Source organism: Capra hircus, chromosome 15 (assembly GCF_001704415.2).
Source record: "Capra hircus breed San Clemente chromosome 15, ASM170441v1, whole genome shotgun sequence".
Taxonomy (NCBI): Eukaryota; Metazoa; Chordata; class Mammalia; order Artiodactyla; family Bovidae; genus Capra; species Capra hircus.
Window position 1 is genome coordinate 61,880,885 of NC_030822.1, and position 23,312 is coordinate 61,904,196.

The 23,312-nt window shown below is 40.3% G+C and overlaps 1 protein-coding gene across 1 annotated transcript in view; it reads right to left on the minus strand.

The window, feature by feature from the left end:
• Positions 1 to 22,339, minus strand: part of FDX1 (ferredoxin 1) — a 33,064-nt gene extending 10,725 nt beyond the window's left edge. Inside the window, exons 1-2 of the mRNA XM_018059813.1 lie at positions 21,934 to 22,339; positions 16,535 to 16,659 (exon numbers count right to left, since the gene is read on the minus strand). Coding sequence (XP_017915302.1) covers positions 16,535 to 16,659; positions 21,934 to 22,112 — 304 coding nt within the window. The 5' untranslated portion in view covers positions 22,113 to 22,339. The remainder of the gene's footprint in view (positions 1 to 16,534; positions 16,660 to 21,933) is intronic.

Consider the following 23,312-nt stretch of genomic DNA (forward strand, 5'->3'; position numbering starts at 1 on the left):
TCACCTTGGGCTACTCCACCCTCCATGCCTGAATTTCCTTAGTAGTAACTGTACCAAGGGCAGTTGCAAGCATTACATATGAATGTGTACTTAACATATATACTTGCAACCATGACTGACTGGTAGAGTAAGACCTATTCAAGTGCTGGCAATTATTATTATTTGGAAGTTATAAGAAAACTTAAAAGAATTTCAACTTTCTTATATATTAAATTATATGTATGTTTATATAATAAATATATAAATATGTATATACATTTATGTAATATACAAATATATACGCACACCAATTACTTATTTGAACAAGCAGTTTACTTTTCTATTTTTGCATAAATTTGAGGCTTTTCACACAAAAAGGTAAATGGATATATTTTACTTAAAAGGAAGTGGGCTTCCTCTGCTTAAAAAAAGGTAGGTAAATTGTTGTTTAGTCGCTAAGTTGTGTCTGACTCTTGCGACCCCATGGACTACAGCCCACCCAGCTCCTCTGTCCATGGGAATTTCTCAGGCAAGAATCCTGGAGTGGGCTGCCATTTCCTTCTCCAGGGGATCTTCCCAACCCAAGAATTAAACGCACGTCTCCTGCAGTAGCAGGCGGATTCTTTAGCGCTGAGCCATCAAGTAGGTAGGCAGAGAGGTAGAGAGAAAGAAAACCTCTGCAGTAAAAGGAGAACTGGTGGAGTGCAACCCTGAGGCCAGCTGGGCTCTTGATGAATCTGCCACACTGTCCGCTGTGTCCTGGGCAGGCCTCTCAAGGACCTCAATTTTTTTCTCATCTGTATCATGGGAGACTGAGGTAGATGATACCTAAGGTCCTGTTCACTCTAATATTTTATGACTCCACAAAGAAGAATTGTAGTTCTTAATGGATTTGTTCACTAGTATTCAATAAATACATACTAATTTTGCTTTCTGTTTTTATCTGATCAGTACCCAATCCAGACAAACTCAAAACTAAAATGTCAAATCCATTTGGAGATACTGGGGGACAAAGTTCAGGAAATTCAGCATGTTTTGTCTTAAAATGTAAGTAAAACCCTCCCTAAAATATACCAAGCAACTACCCTAATTTAAAAAGCTTTAAAAATCTTCAAGTTTCTATTATTAAAAAAACAAATCCTGAGAACTGCAAGCGATGCATAACAGAAGATGCAAGAAAAACAAACTCACGATCCTGGACAGAATGCGGAGTTGGGAGCCGGCTATAGAGGCAGACGGAGGACCAAGCACAGAGCTCTCCCAAGCTCTCCTAAGGAGCCTGAGCGTGTGCTGTAAGCACGTGCTCCACTTGCCGACACACTGGGTAGGTCAACGAGCACATTCTCAGTGGGTGAGTTGCCACAGAGATGTTTCTGGCTGGGGATTACCAGCAACTGTCACTCTACCAGCCCTCTTGAATCCAGCCCCTGAATCCAATCCAGTGGTTGCTGCTGAAGCCCCAGGAAGCCACTAAAGGACTCTGAGCAGGCAAGCGGCATGGCACGCTTATTCTGGATATATCCTGCTGGTGCCTGTGTCTAAAGGATGGGGTTGGCATGGACAAGACAGAAGCAGAGGTCATGACACTTCACCAGAGAGGAGGGGGAGAGAGGAAAAGAAGGGCAAGAGACTGAGAGAGGCAAGGAGATGCCTTCCCCCACCCACCAAGACAAGGAGTTAAAATACAGATGTGTCAACTGGAAAACAGAGAGCCAGAAAAGGGTGATATAAGAAAAGCCCAGGGAAGCAGCCAGTGCATACAATATGGTCTCAATCATCTTGGAATTCACAGAAAAGTCCACATGCCAATAAATCCCTGCAGAAAATTTAGGACATTCTTTTTACCACCTGGTCAGTCAAAATGAAGAGTTACCATCCGTGTTCTAGGTCTTTGCTTTCTTCCCTAGAAAATCCCAATTCTTTTAACCTTCTCTTAAAGGCTTTATTTTCACTCTCTAATAATTTTCATAGCTCCTCTCACGAACCTTGCCAGCTGATTCCACATCTTGCTTAGGATCCAAGTTCAGAGCTGAAGAGAGTATTCTAATAAGAATCTGACAAATGTTGAATATATACAAAAGATTAACTTCTGGTTCCTACACTCAAGTTCCTATTACACATTCTAGTCCCATATTTATTCTTTAGATAAACACATCATGCTTGGGATTCCTCCTGATTTTACAGTTTCTTTCAAACTTTTTCTATCACAAGCTGTCAATAGATATGCTTTTCTTATTCTTTGTACTGGGAAGAAACTCAAATACAATAGAAACTTTAAGGTTCAGGATGAAATCAACTTAGCCTATATAAAATGGCTATCACTGAACCAGAGACACATATGGTCATGTTGTGGAACAAATATCACTATAGAAAAATATCTGGAGCAAAGATTTACAAACCCTGTGAATAGTACTTAAAAGAAGAAATAGTCTATCCTGCAAAACTCCAAAATAATACAACAATCTGAGCATTTTGGGGGAGGGTTTTTTTTTCCTTAAACTGTATGTTCTATAAAAAAAGAAAAAAATTAGAGAACAGTGAAGACATGTCCCTGATAAGGTGTTTGGAGGAAAAAAGAGATTTTAAAAGACAGCCTAAAACTGTGAGAAGAAAACTTTAAGTTACTCCATTAAAAAAATTTTTTTTCATCTCATGATTTCATGATGGGTATTTCTGCCAATTTGTTTCCTGGTCTTGTAATCAGAGGCAGGCCCCCAGTCAATAAGCATCTGACTTTTGTCTTTTCGGTATACAGGTCTTTGAACCTTAACACATGTGCACCCAGTACCACAACCAGGACACAAAGCAGGTTCATCACCCAGAAGAAAATCCTCGTGTCTGCTTGTGCTCTCGGAGACACAGCCTGCATTTCTCCATTCGGGAAACAATTCCATTTATAATAGCATCAAAAAGAATAAAATACCCAGGAATAAATGTACCTAAGGAGGTAAAAGAACTATACTTAGAAAACTGTACAACATTGATGAAATGAAAGACAATACAGACAGAGAGATACACTGTGTTCGTGGGTTAGAAAAATTAATATTGTTAAGATGACCACACTATCCAAGGCAATCTACAGATTCAATACACTTCCTATCAAATTACCAATGGCACTTTCCACAAAACTAGAACAAAATTTTTTTCATTTGTACGGAAACACAAGACCTGAAAAAGCCAAAATAATCTTGAAAAAGGACAGAACTGTAAGTATCAATTTCCCTGACCTCAAACTATACTACAAAGCTACAGTAAGCAAAAGAACATAGGACTGGCATAAAAACAGACACATAGATTAGTGGAACAAAATAGACAGCCCAGAAACCAACCCACTCATCTATGGTCAATTACTCTATGACAAAGGAGGCAGTAATATACAATGGAAAAGAGAGTCTCTTCATTAAATAGTGCTGGGAAAATTCTATTTCATATAAAAGAATGAAATTAGAACAATTCTCTAACACCATATACAAAAATGAACTCAAAATGGAGACAACACAGTCTCTTCGGTAAATGGTGCTGGGAAAACTGGCTATTACACGTAAAAGAATGAAACTAGAACATTCTCTAACACTATATACAAAATAAACTTAAAATGGATTAAAGAGCTAACTATAAAACCTGAAACCATAAAATTCCTAGAGGAAAACAGAATATTCTTCGACATCATAGCAATATTTTTTTTGGATCTGTCTAATACAGCAAAGGAAATGAAAACAAAAATAAATACATGGGACCTAATTAAAGTTTTTGCAGAGTAAAGAAACCCACTGACAAAATGAAAAGACAACCTACTGAACAGGAGAAAATACTTGGACACAACTGAGCGACTTTCACAAGATATGAAGACAACCTAAGTGTATGCCTATGGATGAATGAGTAAGATACTATACACACACAATTGAGTATTATTCAGCAATAGAACAGAAGACAATCCTGCCATCTGTGAGATAAGAGTAGACCTTGAGCTATTATGCTAAGTTGAAATAAGTAAGACAGAGAAAGACGAAAACAGTATGATCTCACTTATATGTAGAATCTAAAAAAGTCAAATTCATAGAAACAGAGAGTGATGGCAGGGTCCAAAGGAAATGGGGAGAGCTGTCAAAGGGTGTAAACTTTCAACTTTAAGACGAACAGGGTCTGAGGATCTACTGTGAAACATGGTGACTGTAGATGCAACACTGTGTTATATGTTTGACATTTGCTGAGAGTAATCCTAAATGTTTTAACCACCAAAAAAAAAGGAATGATGTGAGGTTAACCCTATTGTGATCATCATTTTGAAACTGATATGTGTATCAAACCATTACATTGTACATTTTAAACTTACACAATGTTAGTTGTCAATTATATGTCAATAAAGCTAGAAAACAAATAAAACCAATAGTGATGATGGTTATATAACTCTGAATATTCTAAAAAAAAAAACAAACCTGTATACTTTCAATGAGTAAACTATATGGTATGTGAATTAAATCTCAGTGAAGCTCTTCCCCAAAAAATCAACTAGACCAATTTTTTTTTGGTATTATTAGACTGTCTTGCTTACTGTAACATCAAGTTTTTTTATCTGTACTACACATACTTCCAACTTTATCCTTCTCTTCTAAAACTGGCTGTTGTAGTTCCTTTGCTTTCCTGTAAAAAGTTCAGAATCACTTGTTTGTACCTACAAAAAATCCTGCTGAGATTTTAACGGGAAATGTAACTAATCTATATATCAATAAAAACTGGCATCTTTACTATGCTGTCTTCCAATTCATGAATATAGTATGTCTCTCAACTACTTAAGTCTTTGCTTTCTTTCATCAGAGTTTTATAATTTTCAAGATATTGATGTTATATTTTGTTAAACCTAAAAATTTCATTTGGGGTAGGTATTATAAATGTTCTTTTAAAAACTTTTTTGGTTCCCAACTATTCATGCTGGCATACAGAAATACAATTGATTTTCATGTGTTGATCACATACTAGGACCTTGGTAAACTCACTTAGATCTAAATTTTTGGTTTTTTTTTTAAGATTCCTTGTGATTTTCTATGTAAACAGCCATCTAAAAACAAGACAAATATAACTTCTGGGCATACACACCAAGGAAACCAGAATTGAAAGAGACACATGTACCCCAATGTTCATCGCAGCACTGTTTACAATAGCCAGGACATGGAAACAACCTAGATGTCCATCAGCAGATGAATGGATAAGAAAGCTGTGGTACATATACACAATGGAGTATTACTCAGCCGTTAAAAAGAATTCATTTGAATCAGTTCTGATGAGATGGGTGAAACTGGAGCCAATTATACAGAGTGAAGTAAGCCAGAAAGAAAAACACCAATACAGTATACTAACACATATATATGGAATTTAGGAAGATGGCAATGACGACCCTGTATGCAAGACAGGAAAAAAGACACAGATGTGTATACCAGACTTTTGGACTCAGAGGGAGAGGGAGAGGGTGGGATGATTTGGGAGAATGGGAATTCTAACATGTATACTGTCATGTAAGAATTGAATCGCCAGTCCATGTCTGACATAGGGTGCAGCTTGCTTGGGGCTGGTGCATGGGGATGACCCAGAGAGATGTTGTGGGGAGGGAGGTGGGAGGGGGGTTCATGTTTGGGAACGCATGTAAGAATTAAAGATTTTAAAATTTAAAAAAAAAATAAAAAATTAAAATAAAAAAAAATAAATAAATAAAAAATAAAAAATAAAAACAAGACAGCTGTATTTCTTTCTTTTAAATCAGTATGCCTTTTTTTTTTTTGCTTCATTACATAGACTAAGACTTTCATCATAATGTTATAATAAGACGGTAAAAACAGACATCCTAAGCTTGTTCCTAATCTTAGGAGAAAGGCATTTCCTCCTTCACTATTAGGCAGGATATCAGCTGTAGGTTTTTGTAGATGACTTTATCAGCACCAGATCTTCACCAGAGCTGATCTGGCACTGCCTACTTGTCTTTAGTTAAAATGCAAGAGCTGCCACCAATTCTGTATCCTATTTGACACTAACTTCATGTCCTTACTGACCATCCCTGCAGCTCCAAGCTCGACTAAAGCCACAACTCAAACTGCACACGCTACAGGCAAGAACAAACTGAATGACACTCACCTTGGGCTTCATCTTCTAACTTTTCTTCCACATTATAGAATTCCCAGGTTCCTATCCACCGTGAAATCACCAGCATTGAAAATCAGCAGTAAATATATTCCTACTACCAAACTGGAATGCATATGAGGGGATACATGCATTGTGCCTATGCAGTATGTGGGCCCAAGGAGTTTAGAAGTTCTTGATCTAGTATTAAAAGTTAGACATTGTAATGCAGTCTCTCATAGAAACCAGGCTATAAATGGTTAGTTAGCTATTAAGTTAGTTCTGTGGGTTGGCCTGAAAATTTAGCCATCATGTGTAACAGTATTTCCATGGGAAAACAAATTCCAAACACTAAGAAGTTGACCTAAAAATGAATCTGGTAAACAAAACCTATCCCAGAAATGAAAAGTGTTTGTTGTTTTTTATGCTAATCACATATATAGGGAACAAGTCCACAAAACAGTGGGAGACAACTTATCAAACAAAAAAGGATACACAAGCACCAACTACTATAGAAACTCCAATCTAAAACTGATAATCTAAAATAAAATTTAAAAGTTAAAATGATAGCTGATCAAAATATGGGTATATTGATACAATAATACATGTGGAGAGATGGGAACTGAAAGTACAAAAGTTATGTGACTTACGCTTATACACAATCCCAAAGCAGTACTGACAACTATTGGTTTTAAGTGTCTTTGTAAGTGGTTGGCTATAATAAAGTAAATTAATAGATAAAATCTGTAGATATGTGTGTATATATACACATGTATGCTGCTGCTGCTAAGTCACTTCAGTCGTGTCCAACTCTGTGCAACCTCATAGACGGCAGCCCACCAGGCTTCCCCGTCCCTGGGATTCTCCAGGCAAGAACACTGCAGTGGGTTGCCATTTCCTTCTCCAATGCATGAAAGTGAAAAGTGAAAGTGAAGTCGCTCAGTCATGTCTGACTCTTAGCGACCCCACGGACTGCAGCCTACCAGGCTCCTCCGTCCATGGGATTTTCCAGGCAACAGTACTGGAGTGGGGTGCCATTGCCTTCTCCATATACTCATATATACAGATACATACTCACAATATATTAAACAGAACATGATCACATTTTATGAGGAAATATTCTCAAAAATTTTGAAATTGTTAGAAGTCTCATAATTCAAGAGTTATATTCTCAATGAAACAAAATGGATTCTTACGGTCCATAAATCTTTAATCTTCAAATCATTATTTTTGTTGCAATATATACTTAACTAGAACAAATATTTGAAGTGAAACTTTTTACACTACTATGTCCACCTTTCAAATAATCAAAAATACTCCATGCCTTACAACAGACGATTATCTGATACGACTTAGGGACACATTACAGCCTCATGAGCCCGTGGTACCAACATTTTACCATCGTCCAATAACTGTCATGAACTTAAAGGTATATCCAGTTTAGTGCTGCTTTAATTTTGCTGGCGTTTTGCCTAATAATTCAGAGTTCTTTCTCCTAAATTAGCAGTAATAGAAATTATGACAGGTTTTTGGCTTCCTTCACTACATTCTGTCACATTTAACTTCTGTTCCAAAATAATTCATTTTCAGATGCATTTTTCAGTATTAACACTTAATGAATGCTTGGCTGAAACCATCATGGGCTTTAAAATGATATTAAACTATAACCACATTTTAAAATATCAGCACTACAGTCAACAAAAATCACACAGACATCAGCCGTCTGGAAACAGCACAGTTTACATGATACTGACAAAGCTGACAGATATTGGCTTGTAATTGTAAAAGGTATCGAAACAAATATACAATTTATAAATTCACAGTCTGCCAGCCTGAAATTATGGGATTCTTGACAAAAGTTTTGGGCTTCACAGTACTTCTGATTTTACTAGAGTAAGAAACTTAATATTATTAGTCTGTACAATTTCAATTTTGTATAATTTTAAAATTATGTTAAGTAAGGTATTTTGTTTAGTAAGGCATGGCTATTGGCTAATTTCAAGGCTGATGACGAATAAAACTTGTTTTTTGTTTTTAACAAGACTAATACTAAAGATTAAAATTCCTGCCATAAAAAACAAATTCCCAGAATAAGTTAGCTATCTGCAGACCACTACTCCTTTCATGTAACTTAAGAGTTTTCCACCAGGAATAGATTGTTTCATGGGTGTGTGCATGTGTGTGTGTGTCTGTAGCTTATATTATACTAAGAAAACTTGGAGCTCTATAATGATGCTGACAAGAAAGATTGCTAACCCTTTTCTCAAACAAAACTCCAGAGGATAGCTATGCTGGAATATTATATCCTAAAAATATGAAATGCTATATAAATATTAAAACCTAATTTTCTAAAGTAAAGCTTGATTCCAGAGCCAGAAACAATCAATTAACATGACATGAATAAATATTTATATGACCATCATCAGGACCACACAATTTGAATAATTTCCCTCAAAACAGTCACACAAAGGAAATACATAGTAAGAAAATATAAATAGTCTGAGATAATAAAGGAGGTACATTTGATCAGAGAGGTGTAACTGCCCCCTAGTGACAGAATACTATAATACTGAAAACTTCAGAGATCATCCAAGAAAACCTACATTAACATAAAAGTTGGAAGAATGTTTATAAATTGATTGCTTCCAAAATTTACTTTTTACTCACTGATCCATTCATTACTTCACTTCATATGTGAAAACAAGAATCACTTAATCCTTCAATACAGTCTCCAGGGAGAAAGATGCAGAAATAAACAAATACATAAATAGATTGTGATGCGATGAAAGAAATGAACAGGATGCTGTGATGGAGAAAAACAGATTCAGGGTAATAAAAGAACTGCTATTTTGGACTGGGTGGTTGGGCAAAATCCCTCTAAAAAAGTAACATAAACTGAGACCAGAAAGATGAAAAGCAACACATAAAGGATTTTTCAGGAGGGAGAGGAAGTGTCCCGGGCAGAAAAAAGTGTCAAGTGTATATACAAAGCCTTCAAGCTAGAAATTCTAGGTGAGTTCAGCTCTTGATAAATGGCCAGTGTGGCCAAAGTGACAGAAAGAACAATGAGAAGTGGGAGAGAAGAGGAAGGGCAGAAGGAGCCAGGTAATGCAGAGGCTAGCATAAGGAATGTAGATTTTATCCTAAATGAAATGGGAATTTATTCATGGTTTTTAATCAGAGGATCTGTCTTATTTGCAATATGATGAATGACCCCAGATGCTGGGTTCAAAAGCAGAAGCAGAGAAGTGCAGCTCCTGGAACACGTTAAGCGGCAGCCCCAGGCAGTGACTGCAGAAACAGTGAGAACAGGACCTACTGGAGACAAACAGAGCACATCTGATAGGAACTGCTGATGGCCTGAAGGGAGAGGATGCGGAAGAAGGAAGAATAAAAGATGCTCTCCAGTTTCGGGTTTGAGCACCTGAGAGATGCTCATTGCTGATAGTCAAGATCCTCAGAAGGGTAAGTTTCAATAAGGCAGCAGGGGCGGGGCAGGGGGGGTGGAATCAAAATCTGTTTAAATATGACAACTTTTTCCGCTTCAGTTGCTCAGTCCTATCTGATTCTTTGCAACCCCATGGACTGCAGCATGCCAGGATTCCCTGCTTCCCTGTCCATCACCAACTCCCAGAGCTTGCTCAAACTCATGTCCATCGAGTCAGTGATGCTATCCTATCCAACCATCTCATCCTCTGTCGTCCCCTTCTCCTCCTGTCTTCAATCTTTCCCAGCATCAGGGTCTTTTCAAACCAGTCAGCTCTTCGCATATGTGGCCAAAGTATTGGAGCTTCAGCTACACCATCAGTCCTTCCAATGAATATTTAGGACTGATCTCCTCTAGGATTGACTGGTTTGATCTCTGCAGTCCAAGGGACCCTGAACAGTCTTCTCCAACACCACAGTTCAAAAGCATCAATTCTTTGGCACTCAGCTTTCTTTATAGTGCAATTCTCACATTCATACATGACTACTGGAAAAACCATAGCTTTGACTAGACAGACCTTTGTTGGCAAAGTAATGCCTCTGCTTTTTAATATGCTGTCTAGGTTGGTCATAGCTTTTCTTCCAAGGAGCAAGTGTCTTTTAATTTCATGGCTGAAGTCACCATCTGCAGTGATTTTGGAGCCCAAGAAAGAGTCTGTCACTGTTTCCATTGTTTCCCCATCTATCGGCCATGAAGTGATGGGACCAGATGCCATGATCTTAGTTTTCTGAATGTTGAGTCTGAAATCAACTTTTCACTCTCCTCTTTCACTTTCATCAAGAGGCTCCAAGAAAAGATATAAAGTAGGAAGTTGTGCAATCTCCAAGAAAAGATATAAATAGGAAGATGAATCTGTAAGTCCAGGGCTCAGAGGGACACTGTGAGCTAACAACAGTCTATGGACATCTAGGTGGGATTTAACGCCACAGAAGGGACAAGATCACCCAGAGAGAAACCGCACAGACACTCTGAACTAGGCCAATCTCAGCTGTGTACAATGTTCACCTGTTGAGTAAGACTAGAACAAGGGCAATATTTAAAGTGTCTCCTGTATTCAGCTTTAGAAATGAATGAAATAGTTGGCCCTGCATACCTGCCAAGTCGCTTCAGTCATGTCCGACTCTCTGCAACCCTATGCACTATACCCTGCCAGGCTCCTCTGTCCATGGGATTCTCCAGGGAAAAATACTGGAGTGGGTTGCCATTTCCTCCTCCAGGGGATCTTCCCGACCCAGAGATCAAAGCTTCGTCTCTTATATCTCCTGCATTGGCAGGTGGGTTCTTTACCAATAGCTCCACCTGGGATGCACAGTTGTCCCTTACAATGTTGTTATAATCTCTTCTTTATAAACATGGTAGTTCAGACTTCTTGATTTCATTTCTTCCATTTTTATTCTAGAAAGTGACTTAGGCTTAAGTCTTATCTTTTGTGAGCCTAGTTTAGCTTATCTCAAATTTATATTTACATGCCCAAAATTCTGGACACATTAGGATCCTTGATCTTTAAAGTATCTCTTCTATGTCCATGTAAACAAATGCAGAATTCTTATTGAATTACTAAAGACTGTGTTGGCATTAAACTTTAGGTACTTCTAGGAAGTTGGGGGGAAAAGGACTCTTTTAGTGTTTATCTCTGTGTTAAGACTATGGGAAGTAACAATTTTTTAATGTGTTTTTAAAATTTGTTATAATGAAAAATGAACCTGTAGTAATAACTATGCTAACAAGAATAGCTAACATTAATTTAGCCTTGCTTAGATAACCTCATTTGATCTCTAAGAAACCTAACAAAGTACTTAAGTACTAACATTATTTCTATGTTACCCTTAAGGAGACAAGGTATAAAGAGGTTAGAGATCTAACTGAAGGTCACAAAGGTGGCAAAGTGACAGAGCTGGGAAGCAAACACAGGCAGGAACTTCATTCTTAACATTCCAGCCAACAGTTTTCCAAAAAGAAAAAATATATATTTTAAATTGTGACTCATAGTATGAGTCCCATTTTACATTACAACCTGGTATAACATATACTTTGTACAATAGCTAAACAAGCATTTCATGGAATAATACAAAAGATGGTGTTTTTATATTTTCTTTTAATTACTTTAACTGCTGAGAGCTACTAAACTGATTGTATGACTAATGGTTGCAAACTGCAATGTGAAAAACAGTGTTATTGCAATATATAGTCATGAATAATGAAAGAAAAAATACTTTAAAAAATTTAAAAGTACTTTTAAGTATTAAGGTCAAAATATGCTTTTATTTCAAAGAAATGGAAAGCAACTCATGAAAATTATCTACTGTAAATAAAATATTTTATATTATTTTGACAAAAATGTAGCTCCATGTAAAACAGAGATTAAGAGCCCTTCAAATAAATGTTTAAAATTAATTTTCATTTTCATTAGTTTTTTTGGTCAAACAGCACATTTAAAGAGCCTTTCCTAATGGCTAAAAATACCTCATCAGAAAAGCAGACAAATAATTTGAGCAATTAATAAAACAATTTTACTAAGTAATTCTTTCCCTAGGAATTTACCACAAGGAAATCACAGAACACAAACATAGAAAAGTACTCTTGGGGATGTTCACCTTAAGGGTATTTGTAATAGCTGAAAAATGGAAGTCATCTAAATGTTCAAAGAAAGAAATGGATTAAACATACCATGGAATTAAAAGCTTCCCTCCTGCCTCCCTCCTACCAGTAGGTAACTACTGATATTTGTTTTCAAGACTCCTTCCACAGTTTTGTTGTTTTTTTTAATGGAGTAATATAGTATCCCCTTGCATGACTAAATATCAGTCTTCTATCAATGGGCATTTGCTTCTTTCAAATCTTTTGCTCTCACAAATAACTCTGGAGTAAAGAGTCTAGTATATATGTATTTTCATAAAGCTGAGACTGAAGCTGTGGAGAAATGTATAAAAACAGATTTACTGGATCACAGCCTCCACATTAGCTGTTCCAGAACACAAAAGATTAGCTTTCTCAAGGACAGCAAAAACGTGCTTTACTTCTTTAATGTACCCTCATACACAGTGGTAACAAAGTCCACACACAGTGATGTACAAAGGCCAAAGATCATCCCCACATACATTCCTTCAGCTCTCTGAACTTTGATAACAGCTGATTCAACATCTTTGTCTAGTAAGTCTAATAGCTGGGACTCCTCGGGGACAGCTTCTATTGACCGCTTTTCTTCCTGAGCATGGGCCATACTTTCCTGTTTCCTTGGGCGTCTTGAATTTTTTATTGCACAGTAGGCATTTTAAATAATATAATACGGCAGCTCTGGAAATCAGGGCTCACCACTGTCTCCCCTAGGTTTGTTGCTGTGGCTGGCTTTTTGGCGGTTGTTCTTGCAGCTATTTGTTTCTTTAGTGACTTTCCCAAACTAACTCTGAGATCTGTATTCCCGGCAGCATGTGATCAGTGATGTCTCTGTTCAGTGAGCTTAGTGATCAGCTAGATCACTATCTGGAGGTTTCCTTCAGGGCTTTGAACCAGTAAGGCTTCTACCCTCTGCTGAGGAGCACAGTTCATGATTAGGCACATCTTCAACATTCAAGTACTCTGCATGTCTGTCTTGGCCTTCACCTGCATGAGACCCTCAAGGTCAGCCAGAGATGCACAGATGGGAGACTTAGGCCCTATCGGGTCTTTTCTGGGCATAAATACAGTCCTGCATTTGTGCATGGCCTTCAGATCCCCAAAGTATTTCAAAGCCCACTACAGACATTTCATTCCCCAGATTTTTCTTTTAGGCTTTCTGGCCAGGCTCCTGTTTGCTCCAAGGGGCATCACAGCCTCAGGCAGCACAGTGTTAAACAACTGCAGGTCATTATTTCAGATGAAAGTCCTAGGGACAGAGCCTCCTCACAGAGCAATCTCTGAGGCAAATCGAATAACAACTCCTTAGAATGGAGCTTTTCTGAGAAGCTGCAAAATAAGTGATGACATTCTAGAGAACGCTTCTGAGGAAGTCAGATCAGTTTGTTCCTCCAGTGGCTGCAAGGCTGCCAGTTTTTAAGGCTATTGCTAAACAGGGAAGAGGAGGAGAGCAGACCAAGTTAAAATGCCACAAATTCTACTGTTCTTACCAACGTAGCCACTGTGCTAAGCACTTCACTTCCAATATACTACTTAATCTTCAACAATCCTATGATGTTAGAACTATTACAACCACATTTTACAGAAGAGGAAACTGAGGCATACAGATATAAAGCAGCTTGCTCCAGGTATTATGGCTAGTAAGTAACAATGTTGGTTTATGAAGCACAATTTGTCTGATTCCAGGGTCTATTCTCAATTACTGTGCAGTGTATTACTTTTCATTTGTGAGAGAATAATTCAGAGAAACCAAGCTTAGTCAACTAAGCGTTGCTGAATATGAACTGATGAGGGAACTCAATTATATATAAACTTTACAGAATATATATAAATTATCCATAGGTTCTTTTCCATAAATCAGTCAATCTATGGTATGGATCTGAATCATGTAAATTCAAAAGGATATCTGCACAACTTCCCACTCTCCCTATACAATCAGGACATAACATATTTTAATATTTCTACAGAATTCTAAAACTCAGTCCCAGCCAAGAACCACCACTTCAGAGTAAGAAATTCCTTAAAACTAGAACTATAGCAACTATGTCATCACCTAATTTCTGTAACAAGTATTCACAAAGGAAAGACACTTCTTAAGAGAAAAATGGCTTACAGGAAAAAGCCGAGGTTTGGGAGTTAGGAGAAACTTAGGCTTGAATCTTATAAGGCCTTCTCACTTGCTACCGTATGATCCAGGGAACATTAAGTTTCTCTGAACTTCATTAGTTTCTTCACCTATAAACTGGAAGTTAAAAAAAAAAAAAAAAAAACTGCCTCTTAGAGTTGTTACAATAATAGATAACATATGCTGGAATGCAGTAGGTCCAGTTATAATTATCCCTGTAATTGACATTAGATTCAGAAATTTAGCAAATATTACTGAGTGCCAACTCTGGTTACCTGAGTGATAAGAGTCTTCCAAAAGCACACAACCTAATAAAGGGAAGGAACATTCTCTCTAAAAAAGAAAACTGAAATAAGTATTAACATAGAGACGTATATTTAGTATATCATGGGAAAACGGAAGGGAAGAAATAATTCTGATCTGAAAAGAGTTTTTAAGAGTGCAATATGAACAGTACCTTGAATGAAAAATAGTCAGATATCCTCCTTGGACCTGACTGTAGACTAGTGGTTCTCAAACTTTCACATGCATCAAATCACATGGAGGGCTTGTTAAAATACACATTTCTGGGCCTATCGCAGACTTTCTGATTCAGGAAGTCCAGAGCGGGGCCTGAGAATGTGAATTTCCCAAGTGGCACTGATGTAGAGGACTACCATTCTAGACTAGAGAGAATGCTCAAGCAAAACTGGCAAGTGACATACAGTGTATCCCTGAGCTCTAAGATGGCAGGTTCCTGGATATGGGCTTTCTGTGAGTGGTTAAGGAATAAGGTGAAAAGTCTAGGAGTGAAAATTTCCTAAACAAAACACCTCCTTAACAAGAAACAGATTAACTACCCTTTCAAGGAAGGTGAGCTGACATCCCTGACTGTATAGTGCATGCGTGCTAGGTCACTTTAATCATGTCCGACTCTCTGAGATCCCATGGACTGTAGCCGGCCAGCCTCCCCTGTCCATGGGATTCTCCAGGCAAGAAAACTGGAGAGGGTTGCCATGCCTTCCTCCAGGAGGCTTTCCCAACCCAGGGATCAAACCTGTGTCTCTTACGTCTCCTGCATTGGCAAGCAGGTTCTTCACCATTGGTGCCACCTGGGAAGCCCACGTGAGCCACAGAGATCTTCAATGTATGGTGATGAATGCTACTTGGACTTACTGTGATCTATATCACTTTGCAGTACATACAAGTATCAAACCTTTATGTTGTATGCCTGGAACTAATATATCAACTACATCTCAATTAAAAAGTAGTAAGTAAAATAAAACTCGCTTAAAACAAAAAGAATGCGTAAGTTCAATGTAACTAAGAAAATACCAGTCTGGGAATTCCCTTGGCAGTCCAGTGGTTAGGACTCTTGGCACGTTCACTGCCAAGAGTCTGGGTTCAATCCTTGGTTGGGGAACTAAGATCCCACAGCCTCTGTAATATGACATTATGACATTTAGTATCTCAACCTGGTATTTTTCTTTTAAAAAAAGTTTATTTAATTGGAGGCTAATTACAATATTATGGTGGTTTTTGCCATACATTGACACAAATAAGCCATGTGTCTCCCATCCTGAGCCCCCTCCCCACCCCCTATCCCATCCCTCAGGGTCATCCCAGTGCACCAGCCCTGAGCATCCTGTCTCATGCATCAAACCTGGACTCGTGATCTGTTTCACATATGATAATATTCATGTTTCAATGCTATTCTCTCAAATCATCCCACCCTCGCCTTCTCCCACAGAGTCCCTGGTATTTTTCAATTCCACACACTACTCTCAGCTTTGCATCACACATATAATCAATAAGGTAATGAGGCAACAGACTTTAGGGCATATAGCTAATTAAATGTTCAAAGAATAGATACACAGCATCACTCTTATTCTTCATAAGTGAGAATATAACACTAAAGTATCCTGAATTTTAATAGTTCACTTCCAGTCCATGGGGTCGCTAAGAGTTGCGCACGACTGAGCGACTTCATTTTCACTTTTCACTTTCATGCATTGGAGAAGGAAATGGCAACCCACTCCAGTATTTTTGCCTGGAGAATCCCAGGGACAGGGGAGCCTGGTGGGCTGCCGTCTATGGGGTCACACAGAGTCGGACACGACTAAAGCGACTTAGCAGCAGCAGCAGCAGCATGCTATAGTTAAATTCTTCAAAAAGAAAAAAAACAAAGCTGAAACCTATTTAATAGTTTCACTTATACATTTTAAGGAATGTTCCATACTCACCAAAACCATCAATATCTAGATTATTTTCAACCACAACATCTAGCAGAGAGTCACCAACTTTTCCTTTGGTTGTTAATGTTTCACCATCACGGTTTATAAAGTTGACTGTTACTTTATCTTCTGAGCTGGAAAAGGAAACAGTTCTTTATTACTTTCAGTAATTTCAACATACTTTAAAATAGCTGCTTGAAGAACCCGTAAGGTGAAATAATTAGGTTGTGTGTGGGTCTGTGTGCATACAAATATGCTCCTTTATAGGATTTTCTTTTCTTTCTAAAGTTTATTTGGGAAGGAGACACCAGAAATCAGAGGTATAACTATCTACCCACCAACCGGAAGGGAAGTTCTGCCACCCTAAAGGGAATAGCAAGTACGTCACTATCAAGGCCACCTGAAGTATGTCTTCCCAGTGGTCACCATCAGTCACAGTTACATGAAATCATTAGCAATCATTATTACTTGTGAAGTCTGTTTTGCTCTCATGCAGATCCTCCGAAAACCAACATCTCTATGAATGTGCCCCTAAAAACTAGATGAGGGCTATGGAGAGCTTTAAACACAAATCATGCTATTGATAAGGCAATTGCTATACAAGTGTCTGACAGATACAGTCACCAAAAGGCAGCAGATTGATAGCTTCGAGTAGTTGAACATTTCATTTTGGCAGAAAACCAAAGGTACTAGAAGAAGGTTTCCTCTGTTTAAATCTGCGGGAAGATAAATATAACCCTCCTTATATATCTCATTAGTATAGGATATCTATCAGTCAGTCATCAAACTTATTTACATTTCTTACCCTTCTCTCAAACATGAGTCCAAATTTTGGGAAGAGAAATCATACTATCAACTAGATAATACCCTCCCACCACTGGTTATTTAAATTTTTACTTCATAATTGAAAAGATGTACTTCAGCTTAAAATAATTAGTTGTAATTTTCACCACTCCCAATAGACAGTCATAGTTCATCAAAGAAAACTCTGTTTAATGTAAGTAAAACCTAGAATTGTATAATTTCAGAGCCATAAATATCATACAAATTACCAAGTCCAGTCATCTCATTTCACAAAAAAAGGCAGCCTTATCAAATAATATCTTCCCTGATAACTCAAGGCAAAAAAAAAAAAAGATTCTATTAAAAATCGATCAGAATTGTGTTGAGAAAGAGAGAATGTCCCGTAAATGGGCCTGTACTCTCCAACTTCTTTTCACAGGGGAAAAAAAAAATGCTTTAAAGCAAGTACTCCCAAACATGCATGATTTTCAACTGGTATTTTTTCAAAGAAGAATGACTAAGAATGAAGATACATACTCTGGAGGCAGGGAGACCTCGTTGGAGGTTATAAAAGGGCATAAACGAAGCAACAGTGTAGGAGATACTAATTTAGGAGATATTCAGGAGACAGAATTAAAAGGTTCTGGAGAGGGAGGAAGTAACGCTAAAATTTCTTGCCTGGGCAATGGGGAATACAGGTTAACTAAGGATTAACTTAGGAGGAGGAGTTTTGGGGGAAGATAGAAAATGGGTTCAAGTTTAGATGTGTTTGATTTAATAACAGAAAAAACATATGCTTCAACACATTTGAACCTTCAAATGTTTGGAAACATTTACACTCAGTTATATAAGCCTGGTTATGCTGCACTCAATATGCCAGCAAGTTTGGAAAACTCAGCAGTGGCCACAGGACTGGAAAAGGTCAGTTTTCATTCCAATCCCAAAGAAAGGCAATGCCAAAGAATGCTCAAACTACCGCACAATCGCACTCATCTCACATGCTAGTAAAGTCATGCTCAAAATTCTCCAAGCCAGGCTTCAGCAATACATGAACCGTGAACTTCCAGATGTTCAAGCTGGTTTTAGAAAAGGCAGAGGAACCAGAGATCAAATTGCCAACATCCGCCGGATCATGGAAAAAGCAAGAGAGTTCCAGAAAAACACCTATTTCTGCTTTATTGACTATGCCAAAGCCTTTGACTGTGTTGATCACAATTTTCCTTTGACTGTGGAAAATTCTGAAAGAGATGGGAATACCAGACCACCTAACTTGCCTCTTGAGAAATCTGTATGCAGGTCAGGAAGCAACAGTGAGAACTGGACATGGAACAACAGACTGGTTCCAAATAGGAAAAGGAGTACGTCAAGGCTGTATATTGTCACCCTGCTTATTTAACTTCTTTGCAGAGTACATCATGAGAAACGCTGGGCTGGAAGAAACACAAGCTGGAATCAAGATTGCCGGGAGAAATATCAATAACCTCAGATATGCAGATGACACCATCCTTATGGCAGAAAGTGAAGAGGAACTAAAAAGTCTCCTGATGAAAGTAAAAGAGGAGAGTGAAAAAGTTGGCTTAAAGCTCAACATTCAGAAAACAAAGATCATGGCATCTGGTCCCATCACTTCATGGGAAATAGATGCGGAAACAGTAGAGACAGTGTCAGACTTTATTTTTCTGGGCTCCAAAATCACTGCAGATGGTGACTGCAGCCATGAAACTGAAAGACGCTTACTCCTTGGAAGAAAAGTTATGACCAACCTAGATACTATATTCAAAAGCAGAGACATTACTTTGCCGACTAAGGTCCATCTAGTCAAGGCTATGGTTTTTCCTGTGGTCATGTATGGATGGGAGAGTTGGACCGTGAAGAAGGCTGAGCACCTAAGAATTGATGCTTATGAACTGTGGTGTTGGAGAAGACTCTTGAGAGTCCCTTGGACTGCAAGGAGATTCAACCAGTCCATTCTGAAGGAGATCAGCCCTGGGATTTCTTTGGAAGGAATGATGCTAAAGCTGAAGCTCCAGTACTTTGGCCACCTCATGAGAAGAGATGACTCATTGGAAAAGACTCTGATGCTGGGAGGGATTGGGGGCAGGAGGAGAAGGGGATGACCCAGGATGAGATGGCTGGATGGCATCACAGACTCGATGGACATGAGTCTGAGTGAACCCCGGGAGATGGTGATGGACAGGGAGGCCTGGCGTGCTGCGATTCATGGGGTCGCAAAGAGTCAGACACGACTGAGCGACTGAACTGAACTGATACATATATTAATACATAAATTTCCCAGAAAAGGAAAATCTGTAATGACAGTGCAGATGAGTGGTTGTCTGGAACTAGGGTTGGACATCGGGACTGACTGGAAAATGTCAAACTGTCTGGTGAAATGAAATTGTTCCAGCACTGGATTGTGTTTGCTGCTGCTGCTAAGTCACTTCAGTCGTGTCCGACTCTGTGCGACCCCATAGACGGCAGCCCACCAGGCTCCCCCGTCCCTGGGATTCTCCAGGCAAGAACACTGGAGTGGGTTGCCATTTCCTTCTCCAATACATGAAATTGAAAAGTGAAAGTGAAGTTGCTCAGTCGTGTCCGACTCTTCGAGATCCCATGGACTGCAGCCTACCAGACTCCTCCATCCATGGGATTTTCCAGGCAAGAGTACTGGAGTGGGGTGCCATTGCCTTCTCCGGCTGGATCGTGTTTATGGCTGGACAAATTAAGATATGGTAATGGCTGCAGAACCCTAAAGATTTGCTAAAAATCACTGAATTTTATATTTATCAGTATATTTTATGATTTATGTTATACCTCAAATAAATGTTTTCCTAATTCTATCAAAAGTTATGATATGCTTAGCTAAAGATAGAAATTGATGTGTCTAGTGATTATTAAATCGTTAAATCATTCAATTGTTAAATCTAGAACATCTTTATTCCCAGTTCACTAAACTGTGTACTATTATCAGAAATAAAACTTATCTTGAACATACAAACAATAATAATAATAGGAAAAACAAAGGTCCAGAAGCCAAAGGGAAATATATGTCTGAGACCCAAGAAGTCTAGAGATTTGACATCAAAAAACGCCTGGTACACTAAGCGACAGTAAGTACAACAGAAGGATTTCCATAGTTTACACACACTACTGAAGGCTGGAGATTTGGGGACTGCTGCTCTTCTAGGGCACCCTAGAGCTAAGCTTTGTTATTGCTGTTTAGTCACTAAGTTGTGTCCATGGACTATAGCCCCCCTTTAAATATGTTACATAAATGTGTTCAGTAAGAGTCCCAATTTATACACAATTTTTCAAGAAAGCAACCGACATAGAAAACAAGGCATCCAGGTAGATGAACGTCAAAGACTGGAAAGTAACCAATAACCCCAGCTTGCCTTCCCCATTATCTCCTTCACAGTTCACACAACAAAAATTTAGTGAGCACCCACTACCTCACAGATTAAGGGGGAAAAGATGAGTAGGTCCCACACCCTATTCTCAGGAACTTCACAAAGAAACTAGAGAGGAACACAAACCCAGCTGGTTTTCCTTGCTTCCTACTACGGAACAGCAGGTCAGAGAGCTATTCAGAGACCTACATTATATTAAGGCTCCATCCACCACAGTGCTAAACTCTGAAATTTTGAGTTCATTTCTCTCTATTGTATCTAAAGGGGATTGTGTCTTTGAGAAACAAATCTACCCAAGAATATAAAACTGCAACATATTCTGGGCAAATTTTTTTCACATCTCTTTCGACATTTAGTACACAAAACTCAACGCTGAGGGCTTAGGAGGTGGCTGAGGCTAACAGGTGGGATTTACTGAGCCCCCTAGACACCCTGCAATATGTGTATGCTCCTATTTGTTTAATTAATCCTCTGAGGCCTACACGACTCTTATCCCCCAGTTACAGACATTAGACAAACTGGATACTAAGTGTCAAAGCCCAGTTTAAAACCCTGGCTTGCCAGTCCAAAGCAGGGGACTTTTTATCCGACAGCAACCAGGAGTGGAGAAGGGCATGGCATCCCACTCCAGTATTCCTGCCTAGAGAATCCCACGGACAGAGGAGCCTGGTGGGCAACAGTCCAGGGGGTCGCAACGGGTAGGACACGCCCGAAGAGGCTTAGCACGCACCAGAGGGAGCACACAGGGAAGCTCGGGGACAAGCGGGTGTACCCTAAATGGACTTGGAGACAGAACGTTTCCAGACCCGGCAGGAGGAAGAGGGCCCAGAAGAAAGCCCTGGCCGCGACACAAACTGGATGCGAGGTTCACCGCGGGGCAAAGGTTAGATCCACGCCAAACAGCACGGAGAACCAGCAGCAGCAAAGTCCTGAGGGCACAGGAGGCGCTGGGACAGGGAAATCGGGGGTCCCACGCCCCAGTTCCCGGCCAAGCGTCGATGGACCTGAGAAGCAACTTGGCAACCGGACAAGGAGGAAGCGACCGCACGGGACGACCAGCCCGGGGACACGGAGAAGGCAGCGGGGCTGGGCTTGTGGCCCGCAGGCCGGCGCCCGGGAGAGGACGACAGAACTGGAAACCTCTGGAGGCGACGGAGGCGCTGCCACCAGAGGACCCACGAGCTCGGCGCGCCCCCGCGCGCGCGCGCGCCTCACCTGCTCTGCGCTCGCCCCGATACGCTCAGCGTCCGCGTCGGCGCCGCGCCGCCGCCCAGGCCCGGCCCTCGGCTCCCGCGGAGGCCGCCGGCTCCCGCGCGCGGTCGCGCGAGAAGCCGCCACCGGCCGGCCGTGTCGCCGAGGGCGGCGGAGGCGACTCGCAGGAGGCGGGCGGCCATAGCCTGTCGGGGTACGGGAGGCGACGCAGGCCGCACGGCAGCGGCCGCGGGGGCAGACTCAGCGAGTACGGGCGGGCTGACGCCGCTCGGGTCTGCGGAGAGAAGAGGCGCAGAGGGCTCTCGGGGCCGAGGTTCCCTCGAGGGCCTGCTGCGTTCGCCAGCGGGGACCCCGCGCGCCTTCCGGGTGACTATAAGGCCCGCGCGCCCGAGCGCAGCCCCGCCCCCTGCCCGCGCTCCGCCCCGCCCCCTGCCCGCGCTCCGCCCCGCCCCCTGCCCGCGCTCCGCCCCGCCCCCTGCCCGCGCTCCGCCCCGCCCCCTGCCCGCGCTCCGCCCCGCCCCCTGCCCGCGCTCCGCCCCGCCCCCTGCCCGCGCTCCGCCCCGCCCCCTGGCCCTGGCTTTAGGGGCAGGACTCCGCGCCTTGTTTTACCTACTGACCAGGTTTTGCCTTGTTCTTGCTGCTTCGTTGGCATCTAGGCTCCCCTAGATGTTTAAAGTGAGAACACTAAACATCCCCTAGATGTTTAAAGTTTAAAGTGAGAACATTAAACTTTAAAAGATAGCAGAACATCTGACAGATACAATAAAACAATCCCCAGTTAACTATACTACTCTTTTTTTTTTTTCTGCACTGCCCTCCTTCTATTACAAAAAAAAGTGGGAGATGGCCATCTGGGAGTTCAAAAAATAGAAGAAAAGAGAATTACAACAGTTGTTTTAAAAGGACCGTAGGAAATTTCAACATGCTAATAGGCAAACACAAAGAAGAATAACTGTGACTATAAAGTTATAAAGAATCACAGTAATGAATGAACGAGGATACCGGAGAAGGCAAGTGATGTTCCCAGACTTTGAGTGGCAAATAAATGGTCGTTGAGCAGCTGAAATCCACGAGCCTGAAGAGGAAACTTTGATGAACTGAGAGCTTTTTAAAAGAGTTTTACAAAACCAGGAAGATGAATTTAAAAATACACTTCATCGTGGTTAATACGTTGTGGGGAACACATGGGCTTTGAGGTCAGAAATAGCGATGTTCAAATCCAAGGTCTACCACTTTTCAGCTCTTGAGACCTTGGATAAATTACTCTCTTAGAGGATCAGAATCCCCAGAACATTTTTACGTGGATAAGATGTTCCATTCTTCAGGGCCAGCCTGAGGGTTAGACAAACTAACCCGCACGATGAGGTAAGGATGGGATAGTG